General features: G+C 54.3%; 2 protein-coding genes across 5 annotated transcripts in view; both read right to left on the bottom strand.

Annotated features, from left to right (window-relative positions):
- Positions 1–21139, bottom strand: part of LOC144756483 (uncharacterized) — a 30967-nt gene extending 9828 nt beyond the window's left edge. The window contains exon 1 of the mRNA XM_078646294.1: positions 21110–21139. Coding sequence (XP_078502420.1) covers positions 21110–21139 — 30 coding nt within the window. The remainder of the gene's footprint in view (positions 1–21109) is intronic.
- The window catches only part of EIF3A (eukaryotic translation initiation factor 3 subunit A), a 1009075-nt gene that overhangs the window by 600280 nt on the left and 386882 nt on the right, over positions 1–21913 (bottom strand). For all 4 annotated transcript variants that reach the window (XM_078643910.1, XM_078643908.1, XM_078643907.1 and 1 more), the window contains exon 14: positions 21272–21385. In XM_078643910.1, coding sequence (XP_078500036.1) covers positions 21272–21385 — 114 coding nt within the window. The remainder of the gene's footprint in view (positions 1–21271; positions 21386–21913) is intronic.

The following is a 21913-nucleotide window of genomic DNA, read 5'->3' on the forward strand; positions in this document are numbered from 1 at the left end:
AAGTCAAATGGCCTCAACTGTCGCCGCTCAATCTCCACGCATGGAGGTGGAGACTGGACAGGTTCGGGTGGAGGACCGTCCCCTGCTGCTGCGACAGAAGGTCCTCCTGAAGGGGCAGGCGGATCGAGGGACCGACTGTCATGCTGAGTAGCTCGGGATACCAGTACCTTCGAGCCCAGTCCGGAGCCACAAGGATAACATGGGCCCGGTCGCGCCTGATCTTCTTCAGCACTCTGGGCAGAAGTGGTATAGGCGGAAAGGCGTACAACAGACCGCAACTCCACTCGCGCCGAAAGGCGTCGCCGAGCGAGTGCCGTCTTGGAAACTCCAACGCGCAGAACTGATGACATTGCGCGTTCTCTTCTGTGGCGAATAGATCTAACCAAGGCTCTCCCCATTGCTGAAAGAGGCCTCTCGCCACATCCGAGTTCAGACGCCATTCGTGATCCACCGAGCACCGACGGCTGAGTTCGTCCGCCCTGGCGTTCAGAGAACCTGCCAGGTGTTGAACCGTCAGAGTCACGCCCTGACGTTCCAGCCATTGCCAGAGGCGCAGAGCCTCTTGGCAAAGGGTCCACGACCCCACACCGCCCTGTTTGTTGCAGTACCACATGGCGGTGGTGTTGTCCGTGAACACCTGCACTACACTCCCGTTGACAAAGGGGAGGAATGCCTTCAGTGCCAGGCGAATCGCCCGCAGCTCCAACATGTTGATATGGAGCCGGGACTCCGCCGGAGACCAGAGGCCTCTGATCTCCGCCTCTCCCAAGTGGCCACCCCAGCCTTGGAGGGACGCGTCCGTCACAACCACGTGCTCCGGCTGGGGAAGGGAGAGGGATCTGCCCCTGACCCAATCGCGGTCTGTAAGCCACCACTGCAACTGTCTCGCAGTGCCCTCCGAGATCAGGACATGGTCGGATAGGTTGCCCTGATGCTGGGCCCACTGAAACTTCAGGTCCCACTGCAGAGCCCGCATCCGCCATCTGGCGTGATGCACCAGAAGGATGCAGGAGGCCATCAGCCCCAGAAGCCGCAGCGTCAACCTGACCGAAACCCGGGATAACGGCTGAAAGATGGGAATCAGAGCCTGAATATCCCGGACCCGCCGTTCCGGGGGATAAACCCGAAACTGCGCCGAGTCGAGAACCGCTCCGATGAAAAGGAGCTTTTGAGAGGGACACAGGTGTGATTTCGGCACATTGATGGAAAACCCCAACTCGTGCAGGAGGTCTGCCGTCATCTGAAGGTGGTGGACGACTGTCTGGGGCGAGCCCGCCTTCAACAGCCAGTCGTCGAGGTAGGGGAAGACTGAAACCCCTAACCGGCGCAGATGAGCTGCGACCACCGCCATCACTTTCGTGAACACCCGTGGGGCGCTGGTAAGGCCGAATGGGAGCACGATAAACTGAAAATGCTCGTGGCCTACCGTGAACCGCAGGTAACGCCGGTGGGCCGGCAGGACGGGGATGTGAAAGTACGCATCCTGCAAGTCCAACGCTACCATCCAGTCTTGTGGGTCTAGAGCAGCCAAGACCTGAGCCAAAGTCAACATCTTGAACTTCTCCTTCCGGAGGAAGCCGTTGACGTTCCGTAGATCCAAGATAGGACGCAGGCCTCCCTTGTCCTTCTTGGGTACCAGAAAGTAGTGGGAGTAGCAACCACACCCTACTTCTGGCCCAGGAACGCGCTCGATGGCCCCCTTGGCCAAGAGGGCCGTAACTTCCTCCTGCAGAAGAGTCAAGTGGTCCCCCGACACACGGTGGCTCTGCGGTGGCATGGCTGGAGGAGTGGACTCGAAGGGGAGGGCATAGCCCCTTCGGACAAGCTGCAGCACCCACCTGTCCGATGTTATCGCGCGCCAGCGGGAGTGGTGATGGCGAACCCTGCCACCCACTGGCGTCACGTGAGCCCGAAAGCTCGGACTAGGAAGGCTTGGATGCCGCAGCGGAGGGAGGCGTGGACTGACCACGACGCTGGCCTCTACCGCCACCACGGCGGAAACCACGGGCGCCACCGCGCTGGGGAGCGCTCTGCGCCGCGTGGCTGGCAGCACGTGTGGGACCTCCTCTCCCTTGGCCACGAAAGGGCCGAAACGAACCCGTCTGCTGGCGCTGGGTCTGGGTCGAGAGACCCAAGGACTTGGCCGTGACCCTGGAGTCCTTGAAGCGCTCCAGCGCGTGGTCCGCTTTGTCACCAAATAGGCGACTGCCATCAAATGGCATGTCCATAAGCGTATTTTGGACGTCTGGTGAGAAGTTGGCAGATCTCAGCCAGGCATGGCGACGAATCGCCACCGTAGTGGACATGGCCCGTCCCAGTGAGTCCGTGGTGTCCAGACCACAACGGATCGAGTACCGCGCCGCATCCCGGCCTTCAACCAAGGCCCGGGTGAGCTTGTCCCGCACTTCCTGGGGGCATTGCGGCAAACACTCCTCGACCGTATCCCACAGGGAGTGGGTGTAGCGGCCCAAGAGGCACGCGGTGTTACAAGACCGCAGCCCAGCACTCAAAGAGGAAAACACTTTCTTTCCGAATTGGTCGTACCTCTTTGATTCCCGGTCGGGCGGAGCCGACGGAAATGCGGACTGCGAAGTGGAGGCCTGGATCACCAGACTCTCCGGGGAGGGATGGGTGGACAGGAAGGCAGGGTCGTCCGCGCAGGGACGGTGACGCCTGGCAACGTTCCGGTCAACCGGCGCACCAGAGGCGGGCCTGGACCAGGTGCCCAGAAGGACATCCGTCAGGGCCTCATTAAACGGCAGCAGAGGCTCCTGGGGGCATGACTGCGGTTTAAAAACTTCCGTCAGGATATTCGGTTTGACCTTCGCAACGGGGAGCTCAAGGTGTAAGGCCTTGGCAGCCCTCATCAGGACCACCGAATAGGCAGCACCCGCCTCGGACGCCACAGGGGACGGAGAGACAAACCCAGGGTTGGGCGACTCGTCCAGGCCACTGGCATCACCCAGATCACCTACCCAGTCCACATCGTACTGGCAGGCACGGGATAGAGGGTCCTCAGACCCCTCCCAACCCTCTCCATACTCCTCCTCGTCATACCCATATTCTGGGTCGACGATATAGACATCGGGGTCAACAGGCCCCATCGGCGTCGGGTCCGGCGTCGGCCGACGCCGGTCCGGCTCCGAGTCCGGAGTCGGGGAGGAAAGGGGGGTGGCGCCGCGCGGCGTCGGTGCCGGGGACCCGACGCCGGCCGGAGCCGACGGCGGAGTCGCTGCACCACGCGGGGGCGGTACCATGGGCTGGCCCACAGGAACCGACGCCGGAGAGGCCGGGAGACCAGCCGGCGACGAACCAGAGGGAACCAGCGGCGCCGGGGCCGGAGCCACCGGCGGCGCCGGGGCAGGAGCACCCGAACCGCTCGGGCCCCCAGACGGGACCGACGGGCCCGCAGGCGCCGAAGGCCCCGCCGGAGAAGACCTCGCCCTCATAGCAATGAGGAAGGCCTCGATCTCCTCACGCGACGCGCCTTCCCCAGGGACCGACAGGTGTGGGGCAGACGGCGTCGGCGACCCATGCGGGACCGCGGGGGTGGGGTCACCCGAGCCCCCGGCCGCAGCACGCGGGCGTCGGGGGGAGTCGGGGGTGCGATGGCGACGCCCCGACTTCTTGTGCTTACCTGACGAGCCGGAGGAATGGTGGCGACTCCCGGAGCGCCCATGGCGGCTCCGCGACCGCTCCCTCGACCGCTCCCTCGACCTCCGACCGGACCGGGACCGCTCTCGACGCGGGGCCGACAACCGGAGTTCGAGAAGCTTGCGGGACCGCTCCCGCCTAGCTTTTCCAGTCAAGGCCCGACAGTCGACGCAGGACTCCACGTCGTGGTCCGCGCCCAGACACCGGAGGCAGAGTCGATGGTGGTCGGTGACCGACATCATGCGGTCGCACTCGTCACAACTCTTGAAACCGGGCATCCTACCGGCACCGTAAGGATCAATCAGTTAACAAAAAACTTGGTCAAAAGACCGGAGTACTGCTCTTCGGATCTGCGCTAACTGGCGCGGAAAAAAGAAGAACTGACATCTGAAAGAAACAGGTTAGTATTAGATTCCTTACCTTAGAATATCCCCAGGCGTCAGTCTGGATCCGGAAACTTTTGCGTAGCAGTACCCCTGCGCGTCGGTAGGCGTCGTCTGCAGGCGTCCCCTGCGGCTCCGCGTCGTCGGCGTCGTGCGCCGTGATGACGTCGCTGGAGTATATAGACGCCGCCTCCGCGCGCTGACGTCAGTTCTTCTTTTTTCCGCGCCAGTTAGCGCAGATCCGAAGAGCAGTACTCCGGTCTTTTGACCAAGTTTTTTGTTAACTGATTGATCCTTACGGTGCCGGTAGGATGCCCGGTTTCAAGAGTTGTGACGAGTGCGACCGCATGATGTCGGTCACCGACCACCATCGACTCTGCCTCCGGTGTCTGGGCGCGGACCACGACGTGGAGTCCTGCGTCGACTGTCGGGCCTTGACTGGAAAAGCTAGGCGGGAGCGGTCCCGCAAGCTTCTCGAACTCCGGTTGTCGGCCCCGCGTCGAGAGCGGTCCCGGTCCGGTCGGAGGTCGAGGGAGCGGTCGAGGGAGCGGTCGCGGAGCCGCCATGGGCGCTCCGGGAGTCGCCACCATTCCTCCGGCTCGTCAGGTAAGCACAAGAAGTCGGGGCGTCGCCATCGCACCCCCGACTCCCCCCGACGCCCGCGTGCTGCGGCCGGGGGCTCGGGTGACCCCACCCCCGCGGTCCCGCATGGGTCGCCGACGCCGTCTGCCCCACACCTGTCGGTCCCTGGGGAAGGCGCGTCGCGTGAGGAGATCGAGGCCTTCCTCATTGCTATGAGGGCGAGGTCTTCTCCGGCGGGGCCTTCGGCGCCTGCGGGCCCGTCGGTCCCGTCTGGGGGCCCGAGCGGTTCGGGTGCTCCTGCCCCGGCGCCGCCGGTGGCTCCGGCCCCGGCGCCGCTGGTTCCCTCTGGTTCGTCGCCGGCTGGTCTCCCGGCCTCTCCGGCGTCGGTTCCTGTGGGCCAGCCCATGGTACCGCCCCCGCGTGGTGCAGCGACTCCGCCGTCGGCTCCGGCCGGCGTCGGGTCCCCGGCACCGACGCCGCGCGGCGCCACCCCCCTTTCCTCCCCGACTCCGGACTCGGAGCCGGACCGGCGTCGGCCGACGCCGGACCCGACGCCGATGGGGCCTGTTGACCCCGATGTCTATATCGTCGACCCAGAATATGGGTATGACGAGGAGGAGTATGGAGAGGGTTGGGAGGGGTCTGAGGACCCTCTATCCCGTGCCTGCCAGTACGATGTGGACTGGGTAGGTGATCTGGGTGATGCCAGTGGCCTGGACGAGTCGCCCAACCCTGGGTTTGTCTCTCCGTCCCCTGTGGCGTCCGAGGCGGGTGCTGCCTATTCGGTGGTCCTGATGAGGGCTGCCAAGGCCTTACACCTTGAGCTCCCCGTTGCGAAGGTCAAACCGAATATCCTGACGGAAGTTTTTAAACCGCAGTCATGCCCCCAGGAGCCTCTGCTGCCGTTTAATGAGGCCCTGACGGATGTCCTTCTGGGCACCTGGTCCAGGCCCGCCTCTGGTGCGCCGGTTGACCGGAACGTTGCCAGGCGTCACCGTCCCTGCGCGGACGACCCTGCCTTCCTGTCCACCCATCCCTCCCCGGAGAGTCTGGTGATCCAGGCCTCCACTTCGCAGTCCGCATTTCCGTCGGCTCCGCCCGACCGGGAATCAAAGAGGTACGACCAATTCGGAAAGAAAGTGTTTTCCTCTTTGAGTGCTGGGCTGCGGTCTTGTAACACCGCGTGCCTCTTGGGCCGCTACACCCACTCCCTGTGGGATACGGTCGAGGAGTGTTTGCCGCAATGCCCCCAGGAAGTGCGGGACAAGCTCACCCGGGCCTTGGTTGAAGGCCGGGATGCGGCGCGGTACTCGATCCGTTGTGGTCTGGACACCACGGACTCACTGGGACGGGCCATGTCCACTACGGTGGCGATTCGTCGCCATGCCTGGCTGAGATCTGCCAACTTCTCACCAGACGTCCAAAATACGCTTATGGACATGCCATTTGATGGCAGTCGCCTATTTGGTGACAAAGCGGACCACGCGCTGGAGCGCTTCAAGGACTCCAGGGTCACGGCCAAGTCCTTGGGTCTCTCGACCCAGACCCAGCGCCAGCAGACGGGTTCGTTTCGGCCCTTTCGTGGCCAAGGGAGAGGAGGTCCCACACGTGCTGCCAGCCACGCGGCGCAGAGCGCTCCCCAGCGCGGTGGCGCCCGTGGTTTCCGCCGTGGTGGCGGTAGAGGCCAGCGTCGTGGTCAGTCCACGCCTCCCTCCGCTGCGGCATCCAAGCCTTCCTAGTCCGAGCTTTCGGGCTCACGTGACGCCAGTGGGTGGCAGGGTTCGCCATCACCACTCCCGCTGGCGCGCGATAACATCGGACAGGTGGGTGCTGCAGCTTGTCCGAAGGGGCTATGCCCTCCCCTTCGAGTCCACTCCTCCAGCCATGCCACCGCAGAGCCACCGTGTGTCGGGGGACCACTTGACTCTTCTGCAGGAGGAAGTTACGGCCCTCTTGGCCAAGGGGGCCATCGAGCGCGTTCCTGGGCCAGAAGTAGGGTGTGGTTGCTACTCCCACTACTTTCTGGTACCCAAGAAGGACAAGGGAGGCCTGCGTCCTATCTTGGATCTACGGAACGTCAACGGCTTCCTCCGGAAGGAGAAGTTCAAGATGTTGACTTTGGCTCAGGTCTTGGCTGCTCTAGACCCACAAGACTGGATGGTAGCGTTGGACTTGCAGGATGCGTACTTTCACATCCCCGTCCTGCCGGCCCACCGGCGTTACCTGCGGTTCACGGTAGGCCACGAGCATTTTCAGTTTATCGTGCTCCCATTCGGCCTTACCAGCGCCCCACGGGTGTTCACGAAAGTGATGGCGGTGGTCGCAGCTCATCTGCGCCGGTTAGGGGTTTCAGTCTTCCCCTACCTCGACGACTGGCTGTTGAAGGCGGGCTCGCCCCAGACAGTCGTCCACCACCTTCAGATGACGGCAGACCTCCTGCACGAGTTGGGGTTTTCCATCAATGTGCCGAAATCACACCTGTGTCCCTCTCAAAAGCTCCTTTTCATCGGAGCGGTTCTCGACTCGGCGCAGTTTCGGGTTTATCCCCCGGAACGGCGGGTCCGGGATATTCAGGCTCTGATTCCCATCTTTCAGCCGTTATCCCGGGTTTCGGTCAGGTTGACGCTGCGGCTTCTGGGGCTGATGGCCTCCTGCATCCTTCTGGTGCATCACGCCAGATGGCGGATGCGGGCTCTGCAGTGGGACCTGAAGTTTCAGTGGGCCCAGCATCAGGGCAACCTATCCGACCATGTCCTGATCTCGGAGGGCACTGCGAGACAGTTGCAGTGGTGGCTTACAGACCGCGATTGGGTCAGGGGCAGATCCCTCTCCCTTCCCCAGCCGGAGCACGTGGTTGTGACGGACGCGTCCCTCCAAGGCTGGGGTGGCCACTTGGGAGAGGCGGAGATCAGAGGCCTCTGGTCTCCGGCGGAGTCCCGGCTCCATATCAACATGTTGGAGCTGCGGGCGATTCGCCTGGCACTGAAGGCATTCCTCCCCTTTGTCAACGGGAGTGTAGTGCAGGTGTTCACGGACAACACCACCGCCATGTGGTACTGCAACAAACAGGGCGGTGTGGGGTCGTGGACCCTTTGCCAAGAGGCTCTGCGCCTCTGGCAATGGCTGGAACGTCAGGGCGTGACTCTGACGGTTCAACACCTGGCAGGTTCTCTGAACGCCAGGGCGGACGAACTCAGCCGTCGGTGCTCGGTGGATCACGAATGGCGTCTGAACTCGGATGTGGCGAGAGGCCTCTTTCAGCAATGGGGAGAGCCTTGGTTAGATCTATTCGCCACAGAAGAGAACGCGCAATGTCATCAGTTCTGCGCGTTGGAGTTTCCAAGACGGCACTCGCTCGGCGACGCCTTTCGGCGCGAGTGGAGTTGCGGTCTGTTGTACGCCTTTCCGCCTATACCACTTCTGCCCAGAGTGCTGAAGAAGATCAGGCGCGACCGGGCCCATGTTATCCTTGTGGCTCCGGACTGGGCTCGAAGGTACTGGTATCCCGAGCTACTCAGCATGACAGTCGGTCCCTCGATCCGCCTGCCCCTTCAGGAGGACCTTCTGTCGCAGCAGCAGGGGACGGTCCTCCACCCGAACCTGTCCAGTCTCCACCTCCATGCGTGGAGATTGAGCGGCGACAGTTGAGGCCATTTGACTTGCCTCCTGAAGTCTGTGATGTCATTCTGGCAGCCAGGCGTCCCTCCACAAAGTCGGTATACGCCTGCCGGTGGAACAGATTTGTGGCATGGTGCACAGCAAAGGCTGTGGATCCCCTTTCTGCCCCTCTATCTGAGGTTCTCCTCTTCCTCCTTTCCCTTGCCCAGCAGGGCTCTGCTCTGGGCACTATCAAGGGCTATCTTTCTGCCCTTTCCGCCTTCTTGAGGCTACCTGATCAGCCATCTTTGTTCAAGTCCCCTATTGTGTTAAGATTCTTAAAGGGCATCACGCACATGTATCCTCCAGCTCCGTTCGTGATGCCTCAGTGGGACTTGAACCTGGTTTTGACTTTCCTGATGTGCGCTCCCTTTGAGCCCCTTCATTCCTGTCCTCTCCGTCTTCTCACCTTAAAGACGGCCTTCCTGGTAGCCATCACCTCTGCCAGGAGAGTGAGTGAGCTCCAGGCTCTTTCTGTTCAACCTCCTTTCTTGTCTGTTCATCCTGATAAGGTGGTTCTTCGGACCAGACCTTCTTTCCTGCCCAAGGTAGTCTCTGCTTTTCACATTGGGCAGTCCATCACCTTGCCCTCCTTCTTCCCGCCTCCGCATCCTTCAAAGGATGAAGAGCGGCTCCATCGTCTGGACCCAAAACGTGCGCTTTCATTCTATATGGATCGCACACGCCAGTTCCGGGTGGATGACCAACTGTTTGTTGGCTACGTGGGTGAGAAGAAGGGAAGGGCGGTACAGAAACGGACCATCTCTCGGTGGGTCGTCCTGTGCATCAAAGCATGCTACTCTTTGGCTCGGAAGGAGCCTCCTGTTGGGCTGAGGGCCCATTCCACTCGGGCCACGGCGGCTACTACTGCCCTGGGCCGGGGAGTCCCTTTGCAGGACATTTGCCAGGCGGCCACGTGGGCCTCGCTGCACACCTTTGCGAGGCACTACTGCCTGGACAGTCAAGTCCGGAGGGATGGCTTCTTTGGCCGTTCGGTCCTCCAGGACTTTCTGGTGTAGGTTGTATTGGTTCGCAGACCCACCACCGGGGTTGGTATTGCTGGGGTATCTATTCTAAGGTAAGGAATCTAATACTAACCTGTTTCTTTCAGATGAACAAGTTACTTACCTTCGGTAACGATATATCTGTAAGAAACAGTAGTTAGTATTAGATTCCTTACCGCCCCGCCCATCCTCCCCGTTCTGCGAACTGATACCTAGGGTTAGGGACATCCCTTTCAGGGCCCTAGTTTCAAATGGCACCAGTGTTGGTTCTCACATGGCTCTGCGTGTTCTGGCGCGGAAAAGCTGTGTGCAAAGAACTGACGTCAGCGCGCGGAGGCGGCGTCTATATACTCCAGCGACGTCATCACGGCGCACGACGCCGACGACGCGGAGCCGCAGGGGACGCCTGCAGACGACGCCTACCGACGCGCAGGGGTACTGCTACGCAAAAGTTTCCGGATCCAGACTGACGCCTGGGGATATTCTAAGGTAAGGAATCTAATACTAACTACTGTTTCTTACAGATATATCGTTACCGAAGGTAAGTAACTTGTTCGTCAGCGCGCGGAGGCGGCGTCTATATACTCCAGCGACGTCATCACGGCGCACGACGCCGACGACGCGGAGCCGCAGGGGACGCCTGCAGACGACGCCTACCGACGCGCAGGGGTACTGCTACGCAAAAGTTTCCGGATCCAGACTGACGCCTGGGGATATTCTAAGGTAAGGAATCTAATACTAACCTGTTTCTTTCAGATATATATACACACACACACATATACATACACACATACATATATACACACACACACACACACACACATATACATACACACATATATACATATATACATATTGAATATGCTACTTACCAGTATGCATCTGTTCTTGGCATGTAGGGCTGCTAACATTCATATCTTAGCATTAGATCGCCGCCTAGTGTTGGGTCCGGATGATCGCACATTGTTGTCCTGGAAGAGTCTTCGAAGTATCCTGAGATAGGTGGCTCCTCCCCTGGACTACAGTGCGCATGGGCATCGGCTCCATCCTCAGATTGTTTTTCGCCATTGTGGCAGAAGATGGAGTGAAAAGTGTAAAGGATGTCCATGCTAATGATTGAATACAATAGTATATCTGCACCTGCGACAGGCACCGGGGAGGAGGGTGGGCGTTATGAATGTTAGCAGCCCTACATGCCAAGAACAGATGCATACTGGTAAGTAGCATATTCAGTTCGAGGCATGTGGGCTGCTAAATTCATATCTTAGCATAGAATACATAGCAGTCCCTCCATCAGCGGCGGTTGCCCGTGCCAGCTGCAGAAACCTGAAAAAGTGTCTTGAGAACAGCCTGTCCTACAGCAGCTTGCTGCTTGGAATGTACATCAACACAGTAGTGTTTTGTAAAGGTATGTGGTGTAATCCACGTGGCTGCTCTGCAAATATCCTCTAAAGGAATGTTTCCTAGGAAAGCCATGGATGCCCCCAATTTGCGTGTGGAGTGCGCCCTTGGGGGAATCGTTAAAGTGCGCTTGGCCTTTTGATAACATATTTGGATGCACTTAACAATCCACCTGGCTATTCCTGCTTTGGAAATAGGGTTGCCTTTGTGTTGTGGTGAGAAGGCAACAAAAAGTTATTTTGTTTTCCTAAACTGTTGTGTTCTGTCAATGTAGTACATCAACGCCCTCCGTACGTCTAACGTATGGAGCATTCTTTCCGCCACCGTTTGTGGGTTTTGGAAGAATGCCGGTAAGTCAATAGTTTGGTTGAGATGAAACTGTGACACCACCTTCGGAAGGAATTTGGGGTTAGTACGTAGCACTACCCTATTTGGATGAATCTGAATGAATGGCTCTTGGATTGTGAGCGCTTGCAGCTCACTAACACGCCTCAGTGACGTAATAGCAACTAGGAAAGCCACTTTCCACGTTAGGAACTGGAGTTCACACGAGTGCAGTGGTTCAAATGGTGGTCCCATCAGTCTGGTGAGGACCACATTGAGGTTCCACACCGGAGCTGGCGGTGTTCTTGGGGGAATGACTCGTTTCAGACCTTCAAGGAAAGCTTTGATGGCTGGCACCCTGAAGACAGAGAGGTGCTGCCTATTCTGAAGATATGCTGCGATGGCGGATAGATGTATCCGAATGGAAGTGTACGCTAGATTGCACTTGTACAGATGTAGCAGATAACAAATGATGTTAGGGATAGATGCATCTAGCGGGTTGATGTCATTAGCCGTACAGTAAATGACAAAACGCTTCCATTTTGCAGCATAGCATGCTCTGGTAGTTGGCTTCCTTGCCTCCTTGATGATGTTCATGCATTCTGGAGGTAAGTTAAGGTATCCGAACTCTAGGACTTCAGGAGCCAGATCGCCAGGTTGAGCTGTTGCGGATCTGGATGCTGAATTTCTCCATGGTTCTGCGTCAAAAGTCTGGGCGTGAGGCGCAGTCTTTGATGCGGCACCACTGAGAGTTCGAGGAACGTGGTGTACCATGCTTGGCGCGCCCACGTTGGAGCAACTAGGATGAGAGTCATCGCGTGCTGCCTTAGCTTTCTTGCCACCAGCGGTATCAGAGGGGCTGGCGGAAAAGCGTACGCAAATTTGCCTGACCAGTTCATCCATATCGCATTCCCCTGCGACTGTGGGTGAGGGAACCTGGCGGCAAAGTGTTGGCATTTTGCGTTTTCTTTTGTTGCAAACAGGTCTATCTCCGGATGACCCCACTGCTGGAAGTACGGGTGGAGTACAGATGGGTGTAACTCCCACTCGTGCATTTGATGGCTGTGTCTGCTGAGCAGATCCGCCATTAGATTGTCCTTGCCCGGGAGGTGTTCTGCCATGAGGAAGATGTTCCTCTGAATGGCCCACTTCCACATGCCCTGAGCCAGATGAGACAGCTGTGGCGAGTGGGTGCCCCCCTGCTTTTGAATGTAGTACATCGCGGTCATGTTGTCCGTCCGGACTAACACTACCTTGTTGCACAGATGTACAATGAAGGACTTGAGTGCCATGAAGATTGCCATCAGTTCCAGATAGTTGATGTGCATCTTTTGTTGCTGCGTCGTCCATAGTCCCTGCACAGTGTAATTGAGCAGATGAGCTCCCCATCCCTGGAGAGATGCGTCCGTTGTCAGGGTAATCTGTGGCACTGGCTCTTGGAACAGTCGGCCCTTGCAAAGGTTGTGTGGAGTCCACCAATGCAGAGAGTCGTATGCCCGACTGGTAACCAACACTAGGTCTGTTAATTGTCCCTGAGCCTGTGTCCACTGATTTGCTAAGCACTCCTGGAGCGGGCGCATATGTAGCCGTGCGTGAGGGACTATGAAGATGCAGGAGGCCATCATGCCTATCAACTGCATGAACACACTCGCTGGAAGTGAGTGTTGTGATCTGAACTTCTGGATCAGAGACTGCATGCTGTCTATCCTGACTTGGTTTGGTTGAGCCACGGCTGTCAGGGTATTGATCGTCGCGCCTAGAAACTGCCGGACATGCGCCGGTTGAAGGTGCGACTTTGGGTAGTTCAACGAGAAACCTAGATGGTGAAGGAGGTGAATGGTAGTCGACATGTCCGCGGCACACTGTTGTTCTGACTTGGCTTGAACGAGCCAGTCGTCCAGGTAGGGGTAGACATGGATGCCCTGCCTCCTGAGGTGCGCCGCTACTGTCGCCAGACACTTTGTAAACACCCTTGGGGCTGTGGTGACTCCGAAGGGTAGGACTTTGAACTGATAATGTTTGCCTTGGATAGTGAACCTGAGGTATTTTCTGTGGGACGGGTGTAGTGGTATATGGAAATAAGCATCCTTGAGGTCTAAGGTTGCTAAGAAGTCCCCCTTGTTTAATAAGGGAAGAATCTGTTGCAGTGTGAGCATATGGAAATGTTCTGACAGTATATACAGGTTTAGGGGACGTAGATCTAGAATGGGTCTGAGAGATCCGTCCTTCTTTGGGATAAGGAAGTACAGGGAATACACCCCTGTGCCTTCCTCCTCCACTGGCACGAGCTCGATTGCGCCTTTTTGCAGCATCACCACTACCTCCTGCTGCAATAAGTGCAAGTGCTCTGCAGACATAGGCCTTTGCCTTGGCGGGATGTTGGGTGGAGTGGATTTCAACTCTAGGCAATAACCATACTGGACTAGTTGACGCACCCACCTGTCTGTGGTGATGTTTCTCCAGACGGGCAGGAACTGCTGCAGTCTCCCCCCGACAGGTGTTAAGTGGTCGGGGGGCAGTGACAGAGAGTCACTGTTTGCTTGGGGTAGAGGAGCGGGAGCTGTTGTTTCCTCTGCCGCGACCTCTGTTGCTGTTATTTCTGTAACCTCCCTTGTTCTGTTTTGTGAACGAGGATTGTGCTCCACCTTTTGAGAATTGAGATTGTTGACCCATTTGTCCTCTGGTGACTCCACGTGCACCTGAGCGACGAAAATTGTTGCCACGAAACTGTTGTGACTGTAGGGCCCCCATGGACTTAGCAGTTTCTGTGTCCTTTTTTATCTTTTCGAGGGTGGTGTCAACATCTAGACCAAACAGTCGATCAGGATTGACTGGCTGATTAAGGATGGTTGTCTGAATATCAGGTTTAAACCCAGATATGCGGAGCCAAGCCTGTCGTCTCAGCATGACGCTAGTGTTGATCGCCCTAGCTGCTGTGTCTGCGGCGTCAAGTGCACACTTGATGGCTGCGTTGGAGATCAATTTTCCTTCCTCTATAAGCAGTTTTGTGCCCTCTTGAAACTTTGGAGGCAGGTGTTGTACAATCTGCTCTAGGGTGTCATAATGCGCCCTATCGTAACGTGCTAAGAGTGCTTGTGTATTAGAAATTCGCCAAAAGTTGGCAGCTTGTGCAGCTACTCTTTTGCCCCCTGCCTCTAGCACTTTGGACTCCTTATCCGGGGGAGGAGCTTCACCCGTTGTTTGGGAGTTGGCCCTTTTGCGGGCATTGGCGACCACCAGGGAGTCTAGCGGCAACTGTCCCCGAATATATGCAGGGTCTGCAGGTGCTGGTCTGTACTTTTTTTCAATACGTGGATTGACCACTCTCGCCCTAGTGGGTTCCTTAAAGATGTCCGCAGCATGTTTGAGGACTCCCTTGAGCATAAGCAGTGTCTTAACAGTCCTCTCAGAGACTGAAAACGTGTCAAAGAGAAAGTCTTCTTCAACCGGGTCAGCATGCATGTCCACATCATGATTAGCAGCTGCCCTCTCAATTAGTGCATGAAAACCTGCAGAATCCTCTGTTGGGGATGCACGTGCACTGAATGGTTGTGGATCTTGCCCCACACTCTGGGTGCCTTGGTCACCAATGTCATCATATGCATCTGGATGCGCATCTGGTTCATTGATGGGGAAGGTGTATTGGTCCTCTCCATCATATCCCTCACCCTCAGATTGGTCTGGTGAGGGAGTAGGGCTTCTTCTAGGAGGAGGCTGGATAGGCTCTATCAGGTTAGAAGCGTCCTGAGGCACCCTTTTCTTCTTTAGTGGGATGACATAGGAGTCTAGAGGCTCTGAAGTGATCCTCCTTTTGTATAGGGTTAATTTGCCTGTGTTGGCGTCGATGAAGTGCTCCGAATCGTCCTCTGATTCGAGTTCTCGACCTGAAGGTGCACCTGCCGGAGAAGAATCCGACTTCTTTGGCGTCGATTTCGTGGAAAAAGCCTTCGGAGCCTCTTTCGGCGGCAGAAGGAAGAGAAGCTTACTCTTAGGCTTTGCCGGACTGTCCTTCGGCGTCTGAGGCGACGGCAACGGAGCCGACATAGCAGCGGCCTTGTCTCTGATTCTCTGTAGCGAAGCGGCGATGGGGGACGCTTCACTCACAGTGTCTTTTGGCGCGGACGAGGGTGTCTTGACCTTCCCCTCGGATCCGACGTCATGGTGGCCTTTCTTAGGTTTGGACGCCGATGCAGTTGTCGCCGACCCAGAGTCCTTGGATCGATGCGCAGATGTGCCAGCTGTCGATCCGTGCGCCGTCGGTTCCGCGTCCACTACGCGACCGACCAACGGAGTCCCAGGCGTAACCGGAGCCGTGCCGCTGGCCTTGGCGTGCTTAGACGGTGTCGCCGCGGTTGATCCGTGCCGACCACCTTTTGTAGAGGATCCCTCCTCTTGCGCCGATTTTGACCCTTTGGAATCGACCGGCTTCTTCGACTTCTGCGGACCGGAGGTCGACGGAGCCGATGCGGCGGCGGGTGCAGTAGTTTTCTGTGTGCCGGCCGCCATTTTAGGGACGCTCGAGTCCATAAGTTTCGGTTTCGGTTTCGGGTCGGCCATTTTGGGTGTAGTCGACACTGTAGGTTTCGGTTTCGATTTCGATGTGGCCTGCTCAGCAAGTATGTCCGTGGCCGGGCCTGATGGCGGGGCCGTGGCTTGCGGCACGGGGTCTTGGGTAAGGCCGACTGGCGATCCCGTGACCCGATCGTGAACTTCGAAACCTTCGGGGCATAGCTCGTCCCCTGAGCTATCTTCCGCGGCCCCATAAATTTCTTCGACGTCCCCTACCTCGTCGACGTATTCAAGGCCTTGACCCGCGACTCCGTCGTCGTCCGCCGGATCCGCCTCGACCTCCGTTTCGGGTGGGGATATCTGGAGATGATGACCCTGTTCATCTTCTTCTTGGTCGCCGAAGATGTTTTCTGGATCCGGGGCCGCTTGTCTGGCCTCCAGGCGCACCGCGTGCCGGAGCTTAAGAGTTTTCTTTGACCGGAACTGAGCGCAAGCCTTGCACTTGCCGTCGTCATGGTCCGGTGAAAGGCATTTGTTACAGACCGGGTGCAGGTCTATATGTGGGTACTTAGACCCACAGAGCGGACAGTACTTAAACGGACTCCGCTCCATGCTGGAAAGTTGCGGTCGTGTCGCGATGAGAAGGCCTCGACGTCCGAAGAGTGAAAAACTCCGCTGAATCCGACTCCAAGAGTTGGAAGAACTCGAGACCGTGCGCAAACAATACCGACGTTATAAAATATAAGACCTTTTGGCCTTAAAAAGTAAGTTTTACTCGGTTCCGACAGAGAGAAGTCGAGACCGCATCCGAACCCAATGGCGGAAAAAAACAATCTGAGGATGGAGCCGATGCCCATGCGCACTGTAGTCCAGGGGAGGAGCCACCTATCTCAGGATACTTCGAAGACTCTTCCAGGACAACAATGTGCGATCATCCGGACCCAACACTAGGCGGCGATCTAATGCTAAGATATGAATTTAGCAGCCCACATGCCTCGAACATATATATATATATATACATGAGTATATATATGTGGGGCACATATAATATAGTGTTTCCGGGGTCCCGCACATGGGTGGGAATATTCTAATGCTTAGGACTATTGATGAGGATCCCCTGGAAGAGAAACAAGAATTACAAGATTGGAAGCCCGAAGGCATCGCACACTGTTCCCTACGCGAAGCGCCGAAAATGAGGCCAAAAAACAGGCCAGAGGAGCTCTCTCCGGATCCACATTGCACACGTAAAAGAAGGAAACTGATGTTAGCGCGCCAGGAAGGACTTTTATGACCTCGCTGCCGTCACGTACGAGGACGACGTATGGGCAGGGTCGTGTGGCGCCATCCCCCGAGGCGCAGAGGTGCTGCTGCAAAACATTTCCGAATCCAGTCTCACGCCTGGGGATATTCTAAGTTAAAGAATCTGCGGCTAGATTTCTCTATCAGATACCAGCAACAGTACAGGTAAGTTGAGGTGTTGGGAGTCACAGGGGCACCGCTGGTCGAACTTGCCAAACCCTGTGGGCTGCGGTTGCAAGAGTGCCTTTGGACGTCAGAAATCTTACCTGGCCGGTCACGGGTTTGGACTATAAAGGCAACAGTCCTTTGAAGCTTCCCTCTCGAGCACTGTGCCCATCCTGGGGGAGGTGGTGTGCCACTTTCGCCAAGTATGTGCACTGTTTTTGGTCCCAGAGAGTGGAGGCTCTCGATCCAGGGGTCCAGAAACATGTCTGGAGGTGGCAGGCTGCCTACAGCCAATCTATCTGTGGACCACACAAGGGTTGGTAGGGTTCCAAGGGCACCTCTGAGATTCCTCTGAGTACATGGTCCAATAAATCCCGCACTGGCATCAGTGTGGGTTTATTTAGAGAAGTAGTTTGGTACCAAACACTCCTTTGTTCAGTTAAGCCATCATGGTGCTGTGGAACTCAAGCTGTTGAGTTTCTGGCCCATGTACTCTATGGTTTCCCTGGAAGTTACAATATTAAGGAATAGGCCCCAATATTGTGGGGGCATATCTGCTCATACAGATATGCTGACACCTGTAAATGTAAATGTGCTGGATTTGTAAAGCGCACAGCTGCCCGTAAGCGTCCCGGCGCATGCTTAGGGAACCCGTCCTGGTATTCCCCTGTGAGAAACCCCGGCAGGGTGTCCACAAGGTGAAAGCCAGGCATCCCGCCGCGAGGGGCCATAGTGGAGATTAAGCAAGCTATTGCCCAGAGTCGCAGAGTGTGACCCTGTGAGTTGAGTAGGCACCAGAGCGAGAATTTTCGAGTCCGTGGAATTTTGAGCCCGAGACCCGCCGAGGCGGGGAATCGAACCCTGGTCCACGGTCGATCTCAGCTTCTGGGTCTGCCGCCTCTAACCACTGAGCCACGCTTCTCCACCTGTGAGCTAGTGCACCCTGCCTTAGAGCTGGTAAGGTCTGCTAGAAGGGCGACTTACCTATATCCCAGGCAGAGCTAGTTGGGCATGGCACCCAGGCTGTGTGCCATGTGAACTTTGTCTTTTTTGTTGCATAGAGGGTCACATACAAAGCTAGAGGGTACCCAACAAAATTCCACAACGTTTGGGGTCGCTGGAGGAAATATTATGGACTGGATGTAACAAGGGATGTATTGTATTGTATTTGCATTTATATAGCGCTTTTTCAGCGGGTAGCACGCTACTCCGGGACCCATAGAGGATTAGTGTTGAATTAGTATAGTGAAACATGCAAGTACATTTTAAGTAGTGGATAGGTTAATCAGTTATTTGGAATGATCGCAGAAGGTTAGGAGGAGGAAAAAAAGCTTTGTATTTTTATAGCGCTTGTTACCACTGATGGGGTGTTGAAACATGCTATTCAGGAAGCCCATAAAGGATTAGTGGTGAATTAATATGGTGAAATATGAAAGTAATTTCAGTGTGGATATTAGTCAGTTATTTGAAGTGAGAAGGATAGCGGACGGATAAAAGGGGAAGAAAGGTTTGCATTCATATAGCACTTGTTAACCCTGATGGATGTTGAAGCGCTTTTCTGGCGAGTAGCAAGCCACTCCGGAACTCAAAGGATTAGTGTTGAAAATCAGTATAGTAAAATATGAAGTAATTTGAGTAGTGGATAAGTTATTCAGTTATTTGGGAAGGGTAGGTGGCGGGATAGTGAAGGGAAAGAGGTTTATATTTATATAGCACTTGCTACCCCTGATGGGGTTTTGTAGCGCAAGTAGCACGCTACTCTTGAACCCATCAGGATTAGTGTTGAATTAGTATGGTGAAACATGAAAGTAATTTTAGTGGTGGAAATGTTAGTCAGTTATTTGGATTGAGAAGGGTTGGGGAGGGGTAGAAAAGAGGGAAGAGTTTAGAAAGGTTTGTTTTGGGGGATCGGTATAGTAAAAGAGGTGTAAGATGATGCAAGGAGGGGTAGAGTAGGAGAGAGTCTAGAAAGGGTTATTTTGGGGATCATAGTAGTGGTATGGGGTTTGGGGTTAAATGAGAGAGTGGATGTAGAGGATATATTGAGCGAAGTATAGGCTGAGAAATAGGGAAGTGCATTGGAAATGCTAAATTAGAAGAAAGTGATAAATATATAGATCCATAAGTATATAGATACATAATGGAGGTGGGTATATTGGGCAGCATTTCTGGCCCTGGCCCGGACCAGTCTCGAACAGTCTCAAACAGGCAACTGCCCTTATCCTCTCTGCCCTTCACAGGCGGAAACAGGCAACTGCCCTTGTCCTCTCCGCCCTTCACAGGCTCAAACAGGCAACTACCCTTGTCCTCTCCGCCCTTAGCCTCGACGCCCAGGCTGCGACTCCCTGAGCCTGGCCTTTTATAGCCCTAGTAATCAGGTGACCCCGTCAGCAACTGGGAACCCTAGCCCGAACACTATCCAATCACAACACTAGCCATAAAATCTAGAACAAATAGGAGACCAGGACCTTACAGCCAATATTAGCCCTAGTCCAAGCACCCAATCAGTTCAAAAACCCTAATCTCTACGTACAATAGAGGCCCTAGCCCTACCAGTAGTCCCACCCCAAGTCCAAGCAACCAATGGCACAGGAAGCCCTTGTCCCTACTTCCAATAGAAAGCCTAACCCTACTCTTAGTCCCACAACCAATCACACCAGAATCCCTAATCGCTACTTACAATTAAAAGTCTAACCCTAGCCCTAGTCCCAACAACCAATAACACAGGAAACCCTAGTCCCTACTTCCAATAGAAATCCTAACCCTAGTCCTAGTCCCAACCCTACATTTATTGAATCAAAGACCCAGAAACCAATCAGAACACTCAAATACCCAACCAATGAAGACAGTAACCCTAATCCAATAGAAACATCAGATACAACCACCAATCAGAGTACACATGTGACAATCAATATCAGACCATATAAGGTCCAAGCGACCTCAGACAAGGTTTGCTGGCCAGGGAGTTTGAAGCTGCTTTTCCTGTTCAGAGTTAAATGGAAGCAATAATGGGCAGGAAAAAACAAGTTTAAATACAAAACAGGTGATAAAATATCCAATCACAGGCAGGTTAAAACTACAATTTTTAAACTAACAACCACAGGCAAAGAAAAATCACAGAAAGTTGAATTTTGCTGGCAAAAAGTGGGGAATTACTGGAACAGAACCCCATTTTCTCACACCTATTCTTCACATTCAATCTTTCATACCGATTCATGCAGTGCACTGCTGCTTACTCGCAGCTACAAGTTCAAAGCACACTCTGGCACTTATGTATTCTATGAAAACTACACTTCAGATACACCATAACTAACACCTTCCCTTATCTTACACAGGAACATTTGGTCCCTACCTAATCGTCCACTTGGACAACAAATAAAATACCATTTGCCCTTTGATCTTCGGGTGGCCATTTTGGGGTCGCCAGCAGACGCTACACACAAAATTCATGCTCGATTAGCTCTCTAAATCCTCCTGGCTGCATGCCGTACCCTTGCTGATTAATGATAAACCTGTGTCTAGAATCAACAGATCTGTGGTGGAATAAACTATAGCACAGCATCCATGGACAAAATCAAAGTAAACCTCCTTATATGGCCCCATTTGAAAGACCTAGCTCTACAGATATAGGTCCCATCTTAAATGGGTCTTATGCCCTTCCCTATCTGGATCCTCCACAACCATTTATTTGTACTCCATTTATGATTTAACATACCTCAATCGTTATTATGGACCTATTTGATACTCTAAAAATACCTATATCATTTATATTTGTTGACTTTTGGTTTCTGTCACCACTCAAGTCCCAAATAACCAAATATTGATGAAGCTATTAACATACATGTTGTACATATTGCATTTTGCAAATGTTGAACTGGAGGTTGGAGGGCTGTAAGAAGTGGGACCAGGATGATCCAAACAGGGGATCTTACTTAGTAAGTATTAATTTATCCCTCTGTAAAACAGTATCACTATAATATCTATATGCCTTGTGAGGGTACAAAAGGGGAATAGAAGGTGGGAGTTCTGTGGGGGTACAGTGTACAATACTTCTCTATAACTGAAACAAGAAGGTAAGAGCTCAATCAGCAGTTTGCAGTTTCCAGCAGGAAGAGTTAGATAATCACAAACCCGGACAACCACTCCATTCTCAATCTTCATCAGTGCTTTTTATAGACACCTAATAATCAGTATTCTGCCCTTTGATCATCACAGGAAGGAAGTGCACAGATTAAATACTATAGCAATCCAAGAATGGCAAGGTTTATTCTTTTTAATGAAATATCCATTTACCCTTTCTTCTTCCTGCTGCTCCCACAAATCCATGTCGCTGATTCTCTGCTCTTCATATGCTTTTGTAATGAGTGGGATTTCTTCTAATCGTTTTGCTCTCTCAAAGTGGTCAATCTAAAATGCAAAAGCAACCAGTAGTTATACTATTTTGCTACTTCAATTATGGCACACACAGATACAAAACAAATAAGTTTAAAATAGGACACAGACAAGCGAAAAGAGAAACAAAACCCTCCCACCAAGCAAAGGAAGTGCAGGTACTCCGTAATCTTGTATTGCCATTCTGTTCACCTTTTGTTTAAGCACAACATCGCTAATGATTGCTTCAGGTTATAATGATTTAATTAGGTTAGCATACCACATTATCAAGGCTGGACAAAAAAACACAGCCAAACTTCCAGAAAAAACTGATTCTGAGTAAATATCTTTATTTTATTTATTTTGAAGGATTTGTATAGCGCGAACATGACCCTTGCGGGTATCGGAGCGTTTCACAGAGTAAACAGGGCAAAGTATGATATATAACCATTATTGTGCCCTGATACAGATAGTTACAGGAAGTGTATGCAGAAAAACAGAAAATATCTTGGTGGCTCTATGCCATATCAAACTTATTTCGTTGGAGCTATATGTAGGAGGCCG

This window comes from Lissotriton helveticus, chromosome 5_1 (genome assembly GCF_964261635.1).
Source record: "Lissotriton helveticus chromosome 5_1, aLisHel1.1, whole genome shotgun sequence".
NCBI classification, from domain to species: Eukaryota; Metazoa; Chordata; class Amphibia; order Caudata; family Salamandridae; genus Lissotriton; species Lissotriton helveticus.